The 17,584-nt window shown below is 33.7% G+C and overlaps 1 protein-coding gene across 4 annotated transcripts in view; it reads right to left on the bottom strand.

The window, feature by feature from the left end:
* LOC150096253 (SET domain-containing protein 4-like) overlaps positions 1-17,584 on the bottom strand; it is a 151,405-nt gene that overhangs the window by 110,566 nt on the left and 23,255 nt on the right. For all 4 annotated transcript variants that reach the window (XM_090409102.1, XM_090409100.1, XM_090409103.1 and 1 more), the window contains exon 4: positions 4,005-4,131. In XM_090409102.1, the coding sequence (XP_090265228.1) occupies positions 4,005-4,131 (127 nt within the window). The remainder of the gene's footprint in view (positions 1-4,004; positions 4,132-17,584) is intronic.

Genomic DNA, 17,584 nt, shown 5'->3' with positions numbered 1-17,584 from the left:
AAATTGCAAACACATCGTCCACATAACATAGACAAATAGTGGGTTTAAGATGGGAGGAATTTAGGACATTCTTTTCAAATATCTCCATGAAAAAGTTAGCTGGGGGGGGGGGCATGTTTGTATTCTTGATTGGTTTGTGGAATTTTCCTTGCCAAACAAAATAGCCCGAGTTCATAGTGAACTGAAAAAGGGCTGAGATATCAGGAGGAAATTCTGCTTGGAGTTTTCTGCTAAGTTTTGAAGTGCCAGACCACCATAATTTGTTCAATATCCAGGTTGAGACATATTAATGAGGCACACTATAAGAAGGTTGAACATCAGGGTGAGGTGGAACATTTTGGTCATAAAACATGGTCAGTTCCCTACATTCCTTTCAGGATATGTAGAAGTTTCCTCCCAGTTATCTGCTTTGATCCATAAGCAATCACGTTCAATTTATACTTTTTTTCGCTGAATAATTACATTAGGAATTGGTTTTTGCTGTTTTTAATTTCAATTGTGCAAATCAAAGTCAAGCTGAAAAAAAGTTTATGTCACTCTATTTTCTAAAGGTTAAACAAAAACCATTCAGCTAAACAATGCTGAATGATTTTTGTTTAACCTTTAGAAAATATTGCTGATGATACCAGAAGTACAGCACGATTAAATGAATGGCATTACCGGGCTACAATGAATGCAAATCACACTAGGTTTTTAGCATTCATTCTGGTTAGAGCTAATAATTTCTATCTCTTACATTTTTCTGGAAATTAGCAGGCAGCAAGTCTCTACCTTAGTCATAAGTAGTTGAGTTCATAGCCACTGCTGATTTCACAACTTCAGAGATATAGTTGTACAACAGGCAACTGTTGCACCTTCCCTATTCCAAAATCCAAAAGAGTATATTATTGTCTGAAATAGGATTCTACAGATAATTTTTCTGAATTATGGGGTTATTAACCTAAAGTGCATTAATTCACTTTAGAGAATATAAGAAATTAAAGTCATATTCTGTTATTGCTGACAGTAATATATGTAGGAATTTTTTTTTTGTTTTTTTTTCAGGAGAAAAAAACTTTTCTTGTCTAAGAAGAGCCTGATGTAAAGTGGAATGTAAATATGATGCCACTGTATGGTGCACTATGACAATCTATAGTGGCAACATTTAATTAAAGTATTATCCCATAAATTTTGTACAAATCTGTCAGATGTGGAATAATGAACACTTGGTTGTTCTAACTTATTTAAGTTAGAACACTAGAACAATTTATCTCTTCTCTTGATCCATCAAGATAACAAACCAACCTTAGGAAAATATATCAAGCAATCATATTGATTACACAATCAGTATCTTCTTCTTTGAGTGTCATCTCATATTAGAGGTTGGCAATCACCTTGGCAAATTTTGAGATCCTCAGCCACTCTGAACAGTCCCTCAGAGTTCATGCCACTCCACTGATGTCTGCCAGTCAAGATTTTATTCATCTTCCTTGTCCTCTTCTTCCATTTATCTTCCCTTTTATAATCACTTGAAGTATCTTATATTTTTGCATTTTTGGAAATTATGGAGACAACTACCGTGTTTGAATAAAAACTTTAGTTTACTATTACTAAAATTTTACAATTCGACGTTTCGACCTTTATGTTAAGGTCATCTTCTGGAGCGTACAAATATACACAGGAAACAAGCTATACCACAATCATACTGGTTCGTTAAAGACACTGACTAACCGCTACCACAGTGTCTTTAACGAACCAGTATGATTGTGGTATAGCTTGTTTCCTGTGTATATTTGTACGCTCCAGAAGATGACCTTAACATAAAGGTCGAAACGTCGAATTGTAAAATTTTAGTAATAGTAAACTAAAGTTTTTATTCAAACACGGTAGTTGTCTCCATAATTTCCAAAAATGCATTCGGATCACCGTGCAAGCCTAAAAGAAAGGATATCTTATATTTTTCATTATGAAGTAGGTGACCATGATACGCAGTTTTTCTTCTTTTTATGGTATCTAAAAGTTCACATGATTTCCCCATTTGTTCCACTACTTCTTGATTGGACATTTTTGCTGTCGATGGGATTTTTAACATTTGTCTACATAATCACATCTCAAAGGCTTCAAGTTTGTTTTTTTTTATAAGTTGAGGTCCAAGTTTATGCATCATACAGCAGTACAGACCATACACAGCATTTAACCATGTGTTCTCTAAGCTCTAAATTGCAGTTATATAGTGTTGATTTTGTTACGAGAAAATTTTTTCTTGCCATTTCAGTTCTAACTTTTATTTCCATTTCTGGATTGCATTCTTCATTTAACCAGCATCCGAGATATTTAAATTTTGTCACTATTTCTATTTGTTTCCTGTTTAAAGAAAGTGCTGAATTAAAAATTGGTTTCTTGCTTATGATCATGAATTTAGTTCTGGTGATATTTATTCTTAATCCCATTTTTTCACTATCTTCATTCACTAGTCCAAGAAGATTTTGAAGATCCTGAATATTGTCAAATAGGAGAACTGTGTCATCAGCATATCAGATATTATTGATGATTTCACTATTTACATTAATCCCTAATCCCTTCCTCTCTTCCTTTAAGATTTTTTGAAATATGTCTTCTGAGTGTATGTTAGAAAGGAGAGGTGACAGCACACATCCTTACCTTACTCCTCGTTTGATGTTAATAGAGTGTGTAATAATATCATCAACTCGAACAGATGCCTTTTGGTTCCAATATAAGGTTTCGATGATCCTGATATCTTTACCATCTAATTCAATTCTTTTTAATTCAATCATTTTAGTATGTTGGACTTTGTCAAATGCTTTCTTGAAGTCGATGAAGCAAAAATACTTCTTTGTTTTGGTCACTACGTATTTGGAAATAACATTTGAGAACAGAAAAGGGCCTCTCTCGTTCTCAAACCACTTCTATAGCCGAATTGGGTATTACTGATGGTGTCTTCACATTTTCTGTATATCCTTTTTTGATTTATTTTCAGAAACATTTTGAGAACATGACTCATTGGACTGATCATTCTATAGTCATTACAAGTTTTCGCATTTGCTTTTTTAAGTAGCATGATGAAGGTCGACTGGTTACAGTTGACCTTCATCATGAGGGATTATGCCTGTATCGTAGATCTTATTAAATAGCTTTACTAATATAGTAATGGTGTCACATTCTAATAACTTTACAATTTCTGTTTGTATTCTATCAGGGACTAAGGCTTTACCATTTTTAGCTGAGTTCAGTGCATATTCTACCTCTGATCTTGGAATGCATGGACCTCCCATCTGTTCATAAGTATTTTCTGGGTTTTATTTGTTATCAGTAAAGAGTTCTATATATTTCATCCATTCTTGTATTTTCCTTTTGGATATTATTTCTCCCTTTTTATTTCGAAGGATACACAGTCGTTTTTTCTTAAATATACCTGAGACCTCTTTCAGCTTTTTTGTGTAGATTAAGATTGCATGCTTTTCCTGTAGAAATTCTATTTCTTTAAGAGCAAGAATTTCATTAGTTACTCAATCTTTCTTTTTTACTGCTCCATCAGGAAGCAAAGTATTGGCACATTTCTCTATGAAGACAGATTTTAATTTGTCCCATGATTCATCAACCCTCATGACATCATCAATCTTGATAAGTGCTATTGCTCGATTCAGATCTCGACTCAGTTTTTTTCTTATCTCTGGTTTTTTTTTTTTTTTTTAACTTTCCTAGATCAAACCTTTTTTGTTGATGTTTCTTTCAGTCTATGATCAGAAGCAATATCTGCACTAGGATAGGTTTTTGTAGTTTTTATGGAACTTCAAAATCGTTGATTAATTAGCAAGTAATCAGTTTGGTTTCTGATTATATTTGTATTATTATCCTGTGGTGATCGCTAAGTATACATACATGATCAGTATGATTGGATCAAAAGTACAAGTTTTAAGATGTTTTTTAAAGGGTTTACTGTAGTAAAATTGCACATATAATATGCATTGATATCAGAATTTGAGAAATGCAAATCAACTGCTTACAAGTTGAAAAAGGATTGGAGATAACTCCTCAGTACTAGTTGCGGTGTAAGAAGTAGTTTATGTGGGACAGCAATAAGTGAATCTCCACTTCTAATAGCTTCACATGCCAAAAGTCCTCGACCAGTGTCTATTAAAAAACAATAGCAGAAATTTACTTTACTGCAGAAAGTAATATATATATATATATATCTTCCAAATGAAATACCTAATATGTACCCTCATGGGATATACAAGAAATTATAATATTATCACATAAAAAGTTAACATTAGTATTAACTTCCTACTGACAATTTTCCTACCCACTAGTCTGTTTCATTTACACAAAAACATAAGGCAAATGTAATATTTATATGATCAGAAGGCCATATATTTCGGTCTAAAACTTACATACCATCTTCGGTAGCAATGACAATTGATTACAAGGTAGAATGCAACAATGAATTTATTTGAAATAGAATGAGCCACATGATGTTATATTTTCAGCAACGCTATATTATAACTGTACATAAAAAATAATTTAGTGTCATTCTCTACAGATCATCTGATAGATACAGTATCTTGTTAGTTTCTTGAGCCCTTATGACTTCATAAAATATCACTCATAGTTTTAATTGCAAGTTAAAAAAAATAAATAAATAAAAATAAAATAAAAACACTTAATGATGTGTTATTCTAATCAGACTTTCCCATATTTCTCATGAAGATAGGCAGTCATTTTGCTTCAAGTTCGGGCAGTGAAGTAAGGCTTCAGCACTCTCCTTAAATAAACGTTAAAATTTGCATCAACAGTGATGTAGTAGGCGTGTTTCAAATCAAAGAATATTGTCTATTCCATGTTGAGCCAACCCAAATACAAACAATATATGAAATTAAATGGTTTCTCAGAAAGGACTACACAACATCTGCTTGACTCCTACAAATCCAAACTAAACAACAAGGAAACAGTAAGTCAAGTTCCAATCCTATATATTTCAGGCATTTTGGAACCAATTTCCAGAATTCTGAAGAAATACGATTTAGTGGTTACTTTTATACCTATCAACAAACTCTCAACTTGTTTCCCCCCCCCTCTTCAAAAGATAAATGCTCACAGATGTCTCTTCCAAGTGTATACCAAGTTCCTTGTGGCTCTTCCCTTAATGCATAACATTAGACATATCTGCAAGGAGATGTGTTTTGTATTATGGGAGATACTGAGATAGGAGTGATAGTAGCTTGCACCACCTTTGCAAGGAGTCGCCCTGGTGTTGCACCACCTTACCCCAGTCCTGAAGATACTTTCAGGCACAAACTTTGTTTGCTCACACTTGGATAAAGGATTAAACTAAATTTATTATATCCTTGTGATTCCATCTATCCTACTTTGGACAAACTGGATGCTCAATAGAAAAGAGAATACAAAAACATCAATCATATATTTACCATAGGAAATCTAATAAATCTGGATTGGATCAACACAGAATAGACAAAGACTACAATATTCTTTGGTCTGAAACACACCTACTCCATCACTGTCAATACAAATTTGAACGTTTATTTAAGGAGCGTGCTGAAGCTTTGCAACTGCCTGAACTTGAATCAGAATGACTGCCTATCTTGATCAAAAATATGGTAAAATCTGATTAGAATAATGTATTATTAAGTTTTTTTGTTTTTTTTTTAAACTTGCTATTAAAACCATGAATGGTATTTTATGAAGTCATAAAGTCTCAAGAAACTAACAGGATGCTGTATCTATCGGGTGATCTGTAGAGTATGACACTACAAATTATTATTATTTTATATATATATATATATATTTTTTTTTTACAGTTATAATGTTGCTGGAAATATAACATTATGCAGCTCATTCTATTTCAAATAAATCAACTGTTTGCATTCTATCTTGTACTCAACTGTCACTGAAGATGATCCGTAAGTTTCAGACCAAAATATATGGCTTTCTAATCAAATAAATATTACTTTTGCCTTGTGTTTTCATGTAAATAATATGCATTGATATGTGTGTGTGTGTATATATATATATATATATATGTATGTATATATTATTTCATGTAAATAATATGCAAACTATGTCACAAGTTTTCCTAAAAGAAAGTCTGTTTCTGTCAGGGCTCTGACATTACCAGATCTTATACAGTAAAGCCCTGCCTATGACATTTCACTTTATGATGACCATCGCATGATTGTCATCATGTGATAATTTTCAATTATAACTAATGCACATTTATATCAGTTCTAGTGGCATGATGCCAGGAATCAACTTAAGCACAGATGTATTTATAAAGTCACTGCTTGCTACATCTCTCTCTCTCTCTCTCTGTGTTTTGGTATTTTGCAGTGAATTATAAACTGTTTATAACTATTAATTTACTGTTGTTAATAATGGCAGATAATCAATGTAAATGTATACTGTACAAGTTCTCCTTCTTTTCACTTGAGGGTTACCTCAATTGAAAAGAAGGAAGATTTGTAAACATATTACATTGGATAGCAAGATTAAAATGATTGAACTAAGTGATAAGGCATATTTTAGACCAATATGCAAGTTATAGAGAAATATACAGAGTTAAGCAAAGATGATCCACCTTTCAATGTTTCTATATTTTTTTCATTTTCTTAACTTATGTAAATAAATGCTTTATTTATGTAAATAGGTGCTACAGTCATGCACATATATGCTTACAAATGCTATTAAACCATAACATGCATCTTCTCCTAATTTATACTCATACACAGACCCACACTTCACTGTGTAAGTGTTTGAAACCCAATTGGATGGAATGGGGTAGGCTAACCCTTATTCCTATAGTGTCCAATATTTGTATGTTGCATGTTTTCTTTTGGTCAGTTTCACTGTTTTGAGGGACGTAAAACCTGAGTTTCCAGGAGAAAAAACCCTCCATCTATCTATGAGACTGGCTAATTCACCATTTCATTGAAAACTAGTTAGGTTCCAAACTGCAGTCATATAGCAAATCTAAATCAGTCTTTATTATTATTATTATTATTTTATTTATTTATTTTTTTACTTGTAGATGCATATAGGAGCCTGTTTAGTTCAGTTGATTTAAACAAGCCCTTTGTTTGGAAATACCTGGGATTCAAACCCAGGTCATTCTAAACAAAGGGCTTGTCTAAATCAACTGAACTAAACAGGCTACTAAATGCATCTACAAGTAAAAAGACTGATTTCGATTTGCTATATGACGATGATTTGGAACCTGATGTGTCATATGATCAGGATATGGCTATATTTTGGCCTTATAACTACATCAATTCACTCAGATCTTGGTCTTCGTCTGAGTCTTTTACTGGCAATCAAATACCACTTTTCTAATCGTTCCACTCCCATTCTGTTCAACATTCCCGAATAATAAAAATGTGAAGATCTTTCCTAATGTCACCATTTTTAACATGATTCTGCTATTGATGTCATCTTCACTCCTATAATTTTTCTCAGCACTCTCGTATCTGGGACCTCCAGTCTTCGATCAAATGTTTTATTTCTAACCCAGCTCTCAGGACTATAAGTTAAAACTGTTTCTGAACAATGTCTTGCACATAACTAGTTTAGTGTTTTGACAAATTTCTCTCTTACTCCATATAAATTTATTCAGCTGAAACTCCTCTCATGTTAGTTAGCTTATTCTAATTGTATATTTCAATATTTAATTTGCCAATTTCCAAAAAAAATTGTGCCTAAAGAGTTAAAATGTTTTATTGTTGAAAGTTTTTCACTTGGTTATATTATATATTAAAGATACCAAGAAATTATATACTTGGTTTAATCCATTATTCAAGTGCAAGCAAACAAAGTTTGTGCCTGAAGTATCTTTCAGGACTGTGGCAAAGGTGGTATTGACTTCACATCACTTGCCTTCGTATCCCATAATGCAAAGCACATCTCCTTGCGGACATGTATAATGCTATGGATTATGGGAAAGGTCACTACCCAGACCGGCTTCGACTTTTATTGAGGTCTCATCGGTGAGAGCCAGGCCCGGAGGTGAGATACAAGGTTGAAGCAATGCAGAAATCATATTTTTCTATATTGGCACCTTTTGGCAACTCATATAGGTCGAAACCGCTCTTGGTAGTGATAATACATGTCTGTAAGGAGATGTGTTTTGCATTATGGGATACTCAGGCAAGTGATGTGAAGTCATACCACCTTTGCCACGAGTTGCCCCAGTCCTAAAAGATACTTCAGGCGCAAACTTTGTTTGCTTACACTTGGATAATGGATTAAACTAAGTATATAATTTATTGGTATCTTTAATTTAAAATGTTTTATTGTTCTGCAAGTTCTCTTAACGCTAATGTTTTAAAAAGTTCCTTCCTATTGGTAGAGACCTTAATATTTTAATTGCCGATTTTCATACCAGAATTTTTAAAGCAGTTATTCAATTTAATTAAAGAATACTGCATGCATATATTTGATTTATTTAAAATACAACATCATCTGCATAAAGAGATGAACTGAATAGTTGAACTTTGATATTAGGCCTAATGCCACTTTTCTTCATACTGTGATCCACACAACTGATAAATAAAAGTGGATAATGTGTATAAAAGTGAATACAGTGTGCACCTTTGTAGCACTCCTGATTTTAATCAAAACATCTTCCAGTACCTTGTTCATTTCTGACTGCTGACTTTAGATTAAGAATAGCTCTATATAATAATCAGTATACACCATATAATTGCAACATTTTGAAAAGCATTTCTCTTTGCACCTCATCATATACCTTTTCCAAATCTACAAAACTTAAATACAGATCCTTGTTATATTCCCACGATTTCTGATTTATTTGTCTTAAAGTTGAAATCAGATCTTGATATTTATTTTGCCAGCACTCAACTTGTTCTTCCTCTAGTTCCATCCATCTCCAGTCCTTGCCAGGTGGTCCCATTGTATGCTTTTCTGGAGGATTCAACTCTCTGAAAATCAGTCACTGCAGACACACCATGCATCCATTCATCTCACTGGCAGTCTCCCCTTTTCTCTTTTCCAAGGAACTTTACTTTCAATTAATGTTTTGAGAAGTTCCCTTCCATCCTTTCAATGTGTCCAAAGTATTTCAACTTTCATCTGTCATATCTTTAAGGATCCTTAAAGTTGTACTGATCCTTTTTAGCACCCATCTGTTTGTCTACCTTTCAGTATATGTAACACCATATCTCAAAAGAAGCTATCCTTTTCCTATCAGACTTCTTTAGGTTCAAGCTTCACATCCATAAGTAACTGTTGGAAAAACAGCTACATCCAGAATCCTTAACTTTGTTCCTGTGGAGATAAATCCATCCTTCCAGCAGATTTTAGGCAAGTCTCTGACTTTGTTTTACCCACTCCTAATCTTCTTCTTCGTTTATCTTCCACACTTTTTCTTAGCCTCTTGTAAAATATGCTTTCATAAATCATACCTAAAACAATTAATGGAGAAAGTCCTTTATAATTCTCACATTTCATTTTATTTCTCTTGGTATATATGGGTTCTATGAGGACTTTACTCCATCTGTCCAGAATTTAAATTTCTGAACATCAGGCATTCTGAATTATGCAGTGCAGCTACTGTAACACTTTTATATCTCCATATTTCAGCATTTCTGGTCAAATATCATGCTGCCTTTCCACGTTTCATGTTTTTGATGATTAAAAAAAAATTTTTTTTTAAAATTTTATTTTACAGCTGAAGTAATGAAGGATATGAGGCTAGCATGTCAGGTCTGTAAATTACATGTACTTCTGGCTAGCTTGGCTATTTTCTTTTTTATTTATTATTTCTTAATATTATTATTAAGACACTCCTTGGAGGTGTCCAAAGACTCATCGAGGAAGGGCACCTGCTCTACAACTCTCTGCGTCCACCACGTAATCCACCAACTACACCAAACCGCCACTACCATCATCATCTACACCAATAGCATTTACTGCCCACTGCCACCACTCTAGTATTTTTGTCTGTGAGTTGTGTGTTCTGAAGGCTGATTTGTTTATGTGCAGGATGAAAAACCTGCCGTATGAGATCGGCTAACTCACCTTTAATTGAAAAAAATGCATATTAAGATTCCTTCTATCAGGATGAGAATTGATTGATGCACCTCCGTAGTGCAATTCCAATTGCACTATGGAGGTGCAACTTTATGGGATATTTTGTGGGATGAAAAACCCAAGTTTCCAGTAGGAAAAAAAATCTTTCCACCACCTCTGTATGAGACCAGCTAACTCATCTTCAATTGATAAGGCCTAACAAAGATTCTTTCCTCCTAGATGGGATTTGAACTCATTTCTGTTGGTGAAGGCTGCAGAAAAGATAAGTGCTATTTTGTGTAATAACTGGCGATACATTTGCATTTTATTATACAGTAGTATAATAAAATGCAAATGTATAATAAACACAATAATAAGAAATAAAAACAGACAGTATACAAGTAGAAACAGGGGTGTGGCTAGGTTGTATGCAGTCGCCTTACCTTTTTAATATTTATAATGAATATATTATGAGAATGGCTGATTTAGACAAAGATCCAGCTGGAATTAAGATTGGTGACAGAAAAATAAATAATTTAAGATATGTAGATGATACAACCCTCATAGCAGAAACTAAGGAAGATCTAGAGCTGTTGATTCTATTGGTTAAGACAGAAAGTAAAAAAGCAGATTTAATTTAAACATCAGCAAAACAAAAGTGATAGCTTCTGCCAATTTAAATGAATTTATAATAGAGGGAAATGAAACAGAAATCGTTGAAAGTTATAATTTACTGGAGTTGAGAATCAGAAATGATGGTAAATATGGTAAACAATGTTAAACCTGACAAAAATTATGAAAACTAGAGGTGTGAGAAAGGCCACGAAAGTTAGAATTGTCAAAGCAATGGTATTTCCAGTAGTAGTGTATGGATGTGAAAGCTGGATTATTAAGAAGAAAGACAGAAACTGAATTGATTCATTTGAATTACAGGCGTGGAGGAGATTAAGAATCCTATGGACTGCAAGAATGACCAATAAGAAAGTTTTAAAAAATATAAAGACAGAATGCTCCTTGGAGGCGATGATCACTAAACAGAAGTTGATGTATTTTGGTCATATTATGCAAGCTGATGAATCATTGGAAAAGGCAGTTATGCTGCGAAAGATTGAGGTAATGAGAAGAAGAGGAAAGAGCACCACCTTGAACTTACTTAAAGAAAGGACAAGAGGTCGAGTGGGATTGAGAGCTTTTGTTCACAAGATCACCAAGAGTCGAAAACGACTGGATGGCATATAATAACAACTATGTCTGCATGATTATTGGCTTTGTGGATTTGAGAATGCTATTATCGATACAGACTTTTCGAAAATGGTTTGATGTCATGAGTGCAACATGTATGTGTGCCAAAATGTGTGTGAAAAGATGTTTGTGGAGATACTGAACAGGAGACGAGAGAAAGTATGGATTTGTAGAAAGTGTTCTATTTTGTAGACTACAAATTAATGATTGCAAAACAGACTGAAGGAATTAAAGCATAAATGAAAGAAATAACTGTATTACTTGCTCCAGCACATGCCTGTGATTCTCATTTGTGTTAACAGTTCATGGTCTCCCCAAATGCCCTTTGCATTGCAGCAGAACACTCTTGGTATGTCAGAACCTCTCAATTAAGGCAATGATGACACTATTGCTCGAGGTGCGCTTACAGAAATGACAAACAAACTGCTCACAAGCATGTCATAAGCTTGGACCATTTGATCTACCAACTTTGTATAAATGAAAATAACACTCAACAATAAATGTCTTTTCTTCCAACGTCAACACCATTGCTACAGTTAAATGTAATGGTATAGACTCTACACATGCTTTTCTATTAATGTGTATGAATGATATAATCACGTAATCACAAGAAAGATATTTATTTAACCAAATATTTCGGTCTGGAAATAGCAGACCATCGTCGGTGGTATTACAAGAACAGTTTAAAAAATATACAAGCTAGAATACTAACAATAGATCGTTGAAATTAGAACATGCCGCGTGATGTTATATCACTAAGTATGAAACGAAATATTTTGAAGTAGAAACATGATTGAATTTGCTATTAAAAAAAAAAAAAAAAAAAAAAAAAAAAAAATTAATGGGTAATCTTGATTAGGCTTTCCCAGATTTTTGATATAGATATGCAGTCATTACGATTCAGGTTGGGATGATGGAGCAAGGCCTCCACGCTTTCCTTGAACAAACGTTTCGGTCTGGAAATAGCAGACCATCGTCGGTGGTATTACAAGAACAGTTTAAAAAATATACAAGCTAGAATACTAACAATAGATCGTTGAAATTAGAACATGCCGCGTGATGTTATATCACTAAGTATGAAACGAAATATTTTGAAGTAGAAACATGATTGAATTTGCTATTAAAAAAAAAAAAAAAAAAAAAAAAAAAAAAAAAAAAAAAAAAAAAAAAGGAAAGCCTAATCAAGATTACCCATTAATTTTTTTTTTTTTTTTTTTTTTTTTTTTAATAGCAAATTCAATCATGTTTCTACTTCAAAATATTTCGTTTCATACTTAGTGATATAACATCACGCGGCATGTTCTAATTTCAACGATCTATTGTTAGTATTCTAGCTTGTATATTTTTTAAACTGTTCTTGTAATACCACCGACGATGGTCTGCTATTTCCAGACCGAAATATTTGGTTAAATAAATATCTTTCTTGTGATTACGTGATTATATCATTCAGTCTTATGTCGCAAGTATCCTTAAAACAACATATTAATGTGTATGCAGTTCAATGGTGTCTCTCATAGCATGTGTACAGAAAGGGGGGTGTCGAAGTTCAGTACTTTTTTTGCACCGTACCATATATGAGGAACTGAGTAAACTTGATGTCAAATATGATGGACTGCATGGGTCTGCTAAAGGAGGATCATGTTTTAGCAATCTACTTACTTACTATAACAAGGTAATAGATAAATTGGACAAAGGGGATGCATAGACAGTGGTATGTTTGGATTTTTCTAGTCTCTGATAATTTGCCACATGACAAGCTGGTCATCAAACTGGAATAGATGGGGTCAAGGAATAGTTGATTAGTGCACTGGATTGGAGACTGGCTGTCTGAAAGATAAGAACAAATTGTGTATGGGAGAGTGATATCCCATAAGAGGAAAGTGACATCACTAGTGGTGGTCCCTAAGGGTCTGTTTTGGGACTACTGCTGTACAAATTCTATATACGGTTAACCCTTGGGCAACATGGGTTTGAATTGCATGAGTCCACTTATATGCTAATTTTTTTCAATAAATATACTGGAAATTTTTTTGAGATTTGCAGCAATTTGAAAAAACTCGCAATAAAGAAAAAGTTAGTTAGATACTAGTCTATTTTATCATTGAATACCATAAAATATACACAAATTTATAATAAAAAGTTAAAATTTATCAAACTTACGCACCCTAACACTTACAGACTGTACATGGTACTATTCACAGTCGAGAAAAACGTCAACAAATGTAAAGATGCAGGATTAAATCATAATTCCATAAAATCAACTGTTATGAATTAATTAGTTAAAATTAATTAGCATAAAAATAAAAATTTTATAAAGATTCATTCATTAGTGTATAGGCTAGGCTACAGTGAAGCAATCACATTGTGTACAATAGGCTACCACTGCTGCTTCTTCATTATCAATGCATGAATCATTATACCTGAAAATAAATATGAATTTTAATTCCATAAAATCAACGGTTATGAATTAATTAGTTAAAATTAATTAATTAGCATAAAAATAAAAATTTTATAAAAATTCATTCATTAGTGTAAAGGCTAGGCTACAGTGAAGCAATCATATTGTGTACAATAGTCTACCATAAAGCAATCACACTGCTACTTCTTCATTATCAATGCATGAATCATTATACCTGAAAATAAATATGAATTTCTTTTTCACATTATCTTTTCATTTTTGATTTCTAAGGTTATAAGATCTACAGTGTTTTGTATCATATAAGACAATACTGATGTAGGTACTGACAGACAGACTTCATCTTGCAAACAGATGATGTAAACTTATAAAATTGATAAATACCATACCTCCTGAAAGTGTGGTAGGTGTAAAGACAGTGAAGACAAGTCATGGTATGATCAGCTGTGTAGGTGTGAGATGAAGGACCTTTTACAATGAGTCACTTGACTCCATGGAGGTCTAATAATAATATTTGTATATTTGAGTCTACAGTTCACCTCTGAACACTGCTCGACGGAATATTTTCCAAACTTTTTTGTATTTATTTTTCTTTTTATTATGAAGTTCAAACCAAAATTTTCCAAAAAAAAAAAGTTCGAAGCAAAAACTGAATGTTTTTGTGCAGATTTGTATTCCAACAGATGCCTGGAACTCTGCATTCAAGATGTTGGCCAATGAATGGCAGTATTTGCATTATCCTTCATAGCATCTTATCGTCACATTCAGTGAGTATGGTGGGTAATCCATTGCAGGTAGCACTTGACTCCCTGCACTTCCATCTCAATATAGTATCACTGACTGTTGACCTGGGATGGCTCAATTTATCAACAATTTGACAAACAGACAGGCTTGCAACATGACATCCTATCACAACACCTCTTTCAAACTTTATCAGTTCCTTTCTTGCAGCCATTTCACCCAGACACAGTTGCACTGACTTGGGAACATCATATTCCTAACATAAATCATTATAACAGATTTCAGATATGAAATCTGTTATAATGATTTTTGAGGGAAAAAAAAATTAAAATAAAAAATTTTGAGGGAAAAAAACTTTAAAAAAAAATCTGTTATTATTATTATACAGTATCTCCATGGAGTCCGAGACTAATCATGAGTGACTGAAAATAAATATTATATGCAAACCTATCATACCTCTACTTAAACTCATTCACTGTCAGTGAAACTCAACTAATTCTAGCAATCCATTTCACTCATTCACAGGGCCGTCGCCAGATTAGATTGTGCTCTGAGGACAAAAAATTAAATATCACCCCTGATGGATTATAAGACAAAAATATAAGAAAATTTCCAATTGTTATTTTGTTTTTATTACAAGAGAAACATTAATGCAAAACAATTACATAATAATTAAATGTCTGCTCTACAGGGATATCGCACAATATAACTGTTTATAAGCTCTTCTAAATTTAAATTATAAACTATGTCCGTCTCTATCAATATAGTTGCTACACCAACCAATCTTTCTTGTGTAATTGCTGGTTGCAAATAATTTTGAATTAGTTTAAGCTTGGAAAAACTTCCTTCTACACTTGCTATGCTAACAGGAATTGTTAGCGTAGCAATGGAGTCTACTGCAATATGGCTGAACAAGCGCCCTTATTAAGTCGTGCCATGAGGCAGGCTCCCTCTGTGCTACACTGTCGACGGTACTGTTCATTCACCTATCAGAACTGACACCTACGTGTCAGTTCACAACACTGTCCTGCCTAGAAACTTGGATTTATGAACACTTCATGGAAAAAATATAGTTTGCACATCTCTACTAACCACACTCTTACACAACTTCTACAGATGAAGCCTAGTTCTCTGACTATTTGTCATATATTGAAAAATTTCCTTTGCATCAATTTTATAAAGTCCCTTTAATTATCTTAAAAGTTTCTATCATATTCCCTGTTTTACACTTATCAACTAAACATTATAACCCACACACTTTCAATCTATCCTCATAGGGATCATTCTGTAGGCCTGTCACCAGTCACTCATCTCTGAATCTTTTCAACCACCTCCTTGTCCCCAAGAAACCCAGATGACCAAATTTGTGCATAGTAGCCAAGATGCAGCCAAATCATAGCATTATAAAGAGGAGAAAATAACTTCCCATTTTTATTTGTTAACATATTTTTCAATATCCAAGTAAGCCATTGAGCTATTTTATTGCAATATGCCCTCTGAACTTCACCTCTCTGTCCAGCATTATCCCTAAGTGCCCATCCTCATCAATTTCCAGCAATCCGGTACCATCAAACATGATACCCCCATATGAAACTTTTTCAACCTGAAGTGCATAACATTACAATTTGCAACATTAAATTGATAATCATTATCCTTTTTCTGCAATTTATTTAAATCATCCTGCAGGATATCTATATCTTCTTTATGAACTATTACCTTCCCCAATGTTTTGCATCATCAGCAAAACTGAATGTACCCTCCCCCTCAAATGTTTTCCTATATCACTGATATTCAAATTAAATAGTAGTGGCTCCTGAATAACTAGTGCAGTATCTGAAGGTTCTATACCTTCAAATACTGCACAAGTTACTTTCATTCTCCTAGATTCACTCCATTATATAATATTCTCTGGTGTCCGTCTATCAGTCACTGCTATCTATACAACTAGATTCATATTCTTTCCCATTTGCTCCAACTTTTGTAATAGTTTTTCCATGCAGTATTCTATCAAATACCTTTGCAACGTCCAGTAGTATCATGGTATAGACATTTCCTTTATCCAATTTTTTGTCACTTTATTATAAAATGTTAATAAGTTACTAAAAAAAAGGAAGTACCCTTTACAAAGCCATGCTACCCACTATAGAGTATCACACCCCCTATCCACCCAATGTTGGCTTTGACTTTAACCAACTTTCCCAATACTTTAACAACCATTCCAGATATATTAATTGGTCTCTAGTTTGCTACCTCTGTTTTGGAGCCACCTTTATGAAGCTGAACTATTTTACCCTCTTCTTCTGGAACCTTGCCAGAGCTGAGATTTAGATTGAACAATTTCATTAGAGGCAATGCCAATTCTCTTGCACATTCATGCAGTACATGGGCTAATATGCCATCCAATCCCACTGTTGTGTTCACATTCATATTTTTAATGTGTTGAACATCTTCCTGTTCATCAATCTCATTGTTGATATATACCTTTGTAACATCAGCAACTGGAAAATCACCACCTGGATGATATACCTTTGCATAATGATCATACAGCAACTCAACTATTTCTTTCAGTTCAGTCACCTTTCTACCATGAGTATTGTTTAAAGTCATTCTACCACAGTAGTTTTTCCTATTACTTGCTACATAGCAAAAAAACTCTTTTGGATTTATTTTGGCCTGTTTGGCTAATTCTCTCTCACAGTCTGATTTGGACTAGTCCTCTTCTTGCTTGCACTTTGTACTGCTCATGAGTATGCCAATCACTTTTTTATTTATATTTCCTCTACAATGTTTTATTTTTTTGCAGCTCTTGCTTTATATCCCTATTCCTCCACTTAATTCCCACTTGGTTTATCCTCCTGACCTTGGGTATGCAGGCTGATACTGCTACCTTCAAGCAATCTCTGACCACTTGCAATGCACTACTGGCATTCTTTCCTTGTAGCTTCTCAAGCCATGGCACTGTTCCAAGATGACTCCTGAGTCTCTCATAATCATCAGCCTTATAACTGAACATAAACCCCCTTCTTGACAGAGAATTGAATGTGTTTGGCAACTTCCCAGAACAAGACCGCATGGTCATTCTCCACAACTGGAGGCAGAGTGTCTACCTTGGTTATGGATACATCTTCTTATGCTATTATCAGATCT

This window comes from Typopeltis vanoorti, chromosome 19, assembly GCF_054136105.1.
Source record: "Typopeltis vanoorti isolate ZY-2024b chromosome 19, IOZ_Tvanoo_1.0, whole genome shotgun sequence".
NCBI lineage: Eukaryota > Metazoa > Arthropoda > Arachnida > Uropygi > Thelyphonidae > Typopeltis > Typopeltis vanoorti.
The sequence above is the reverse complement of the archived record's forward strand: the minus strand, read 5'-3'. Positions and strand labels throughout refer to the sequence as shown.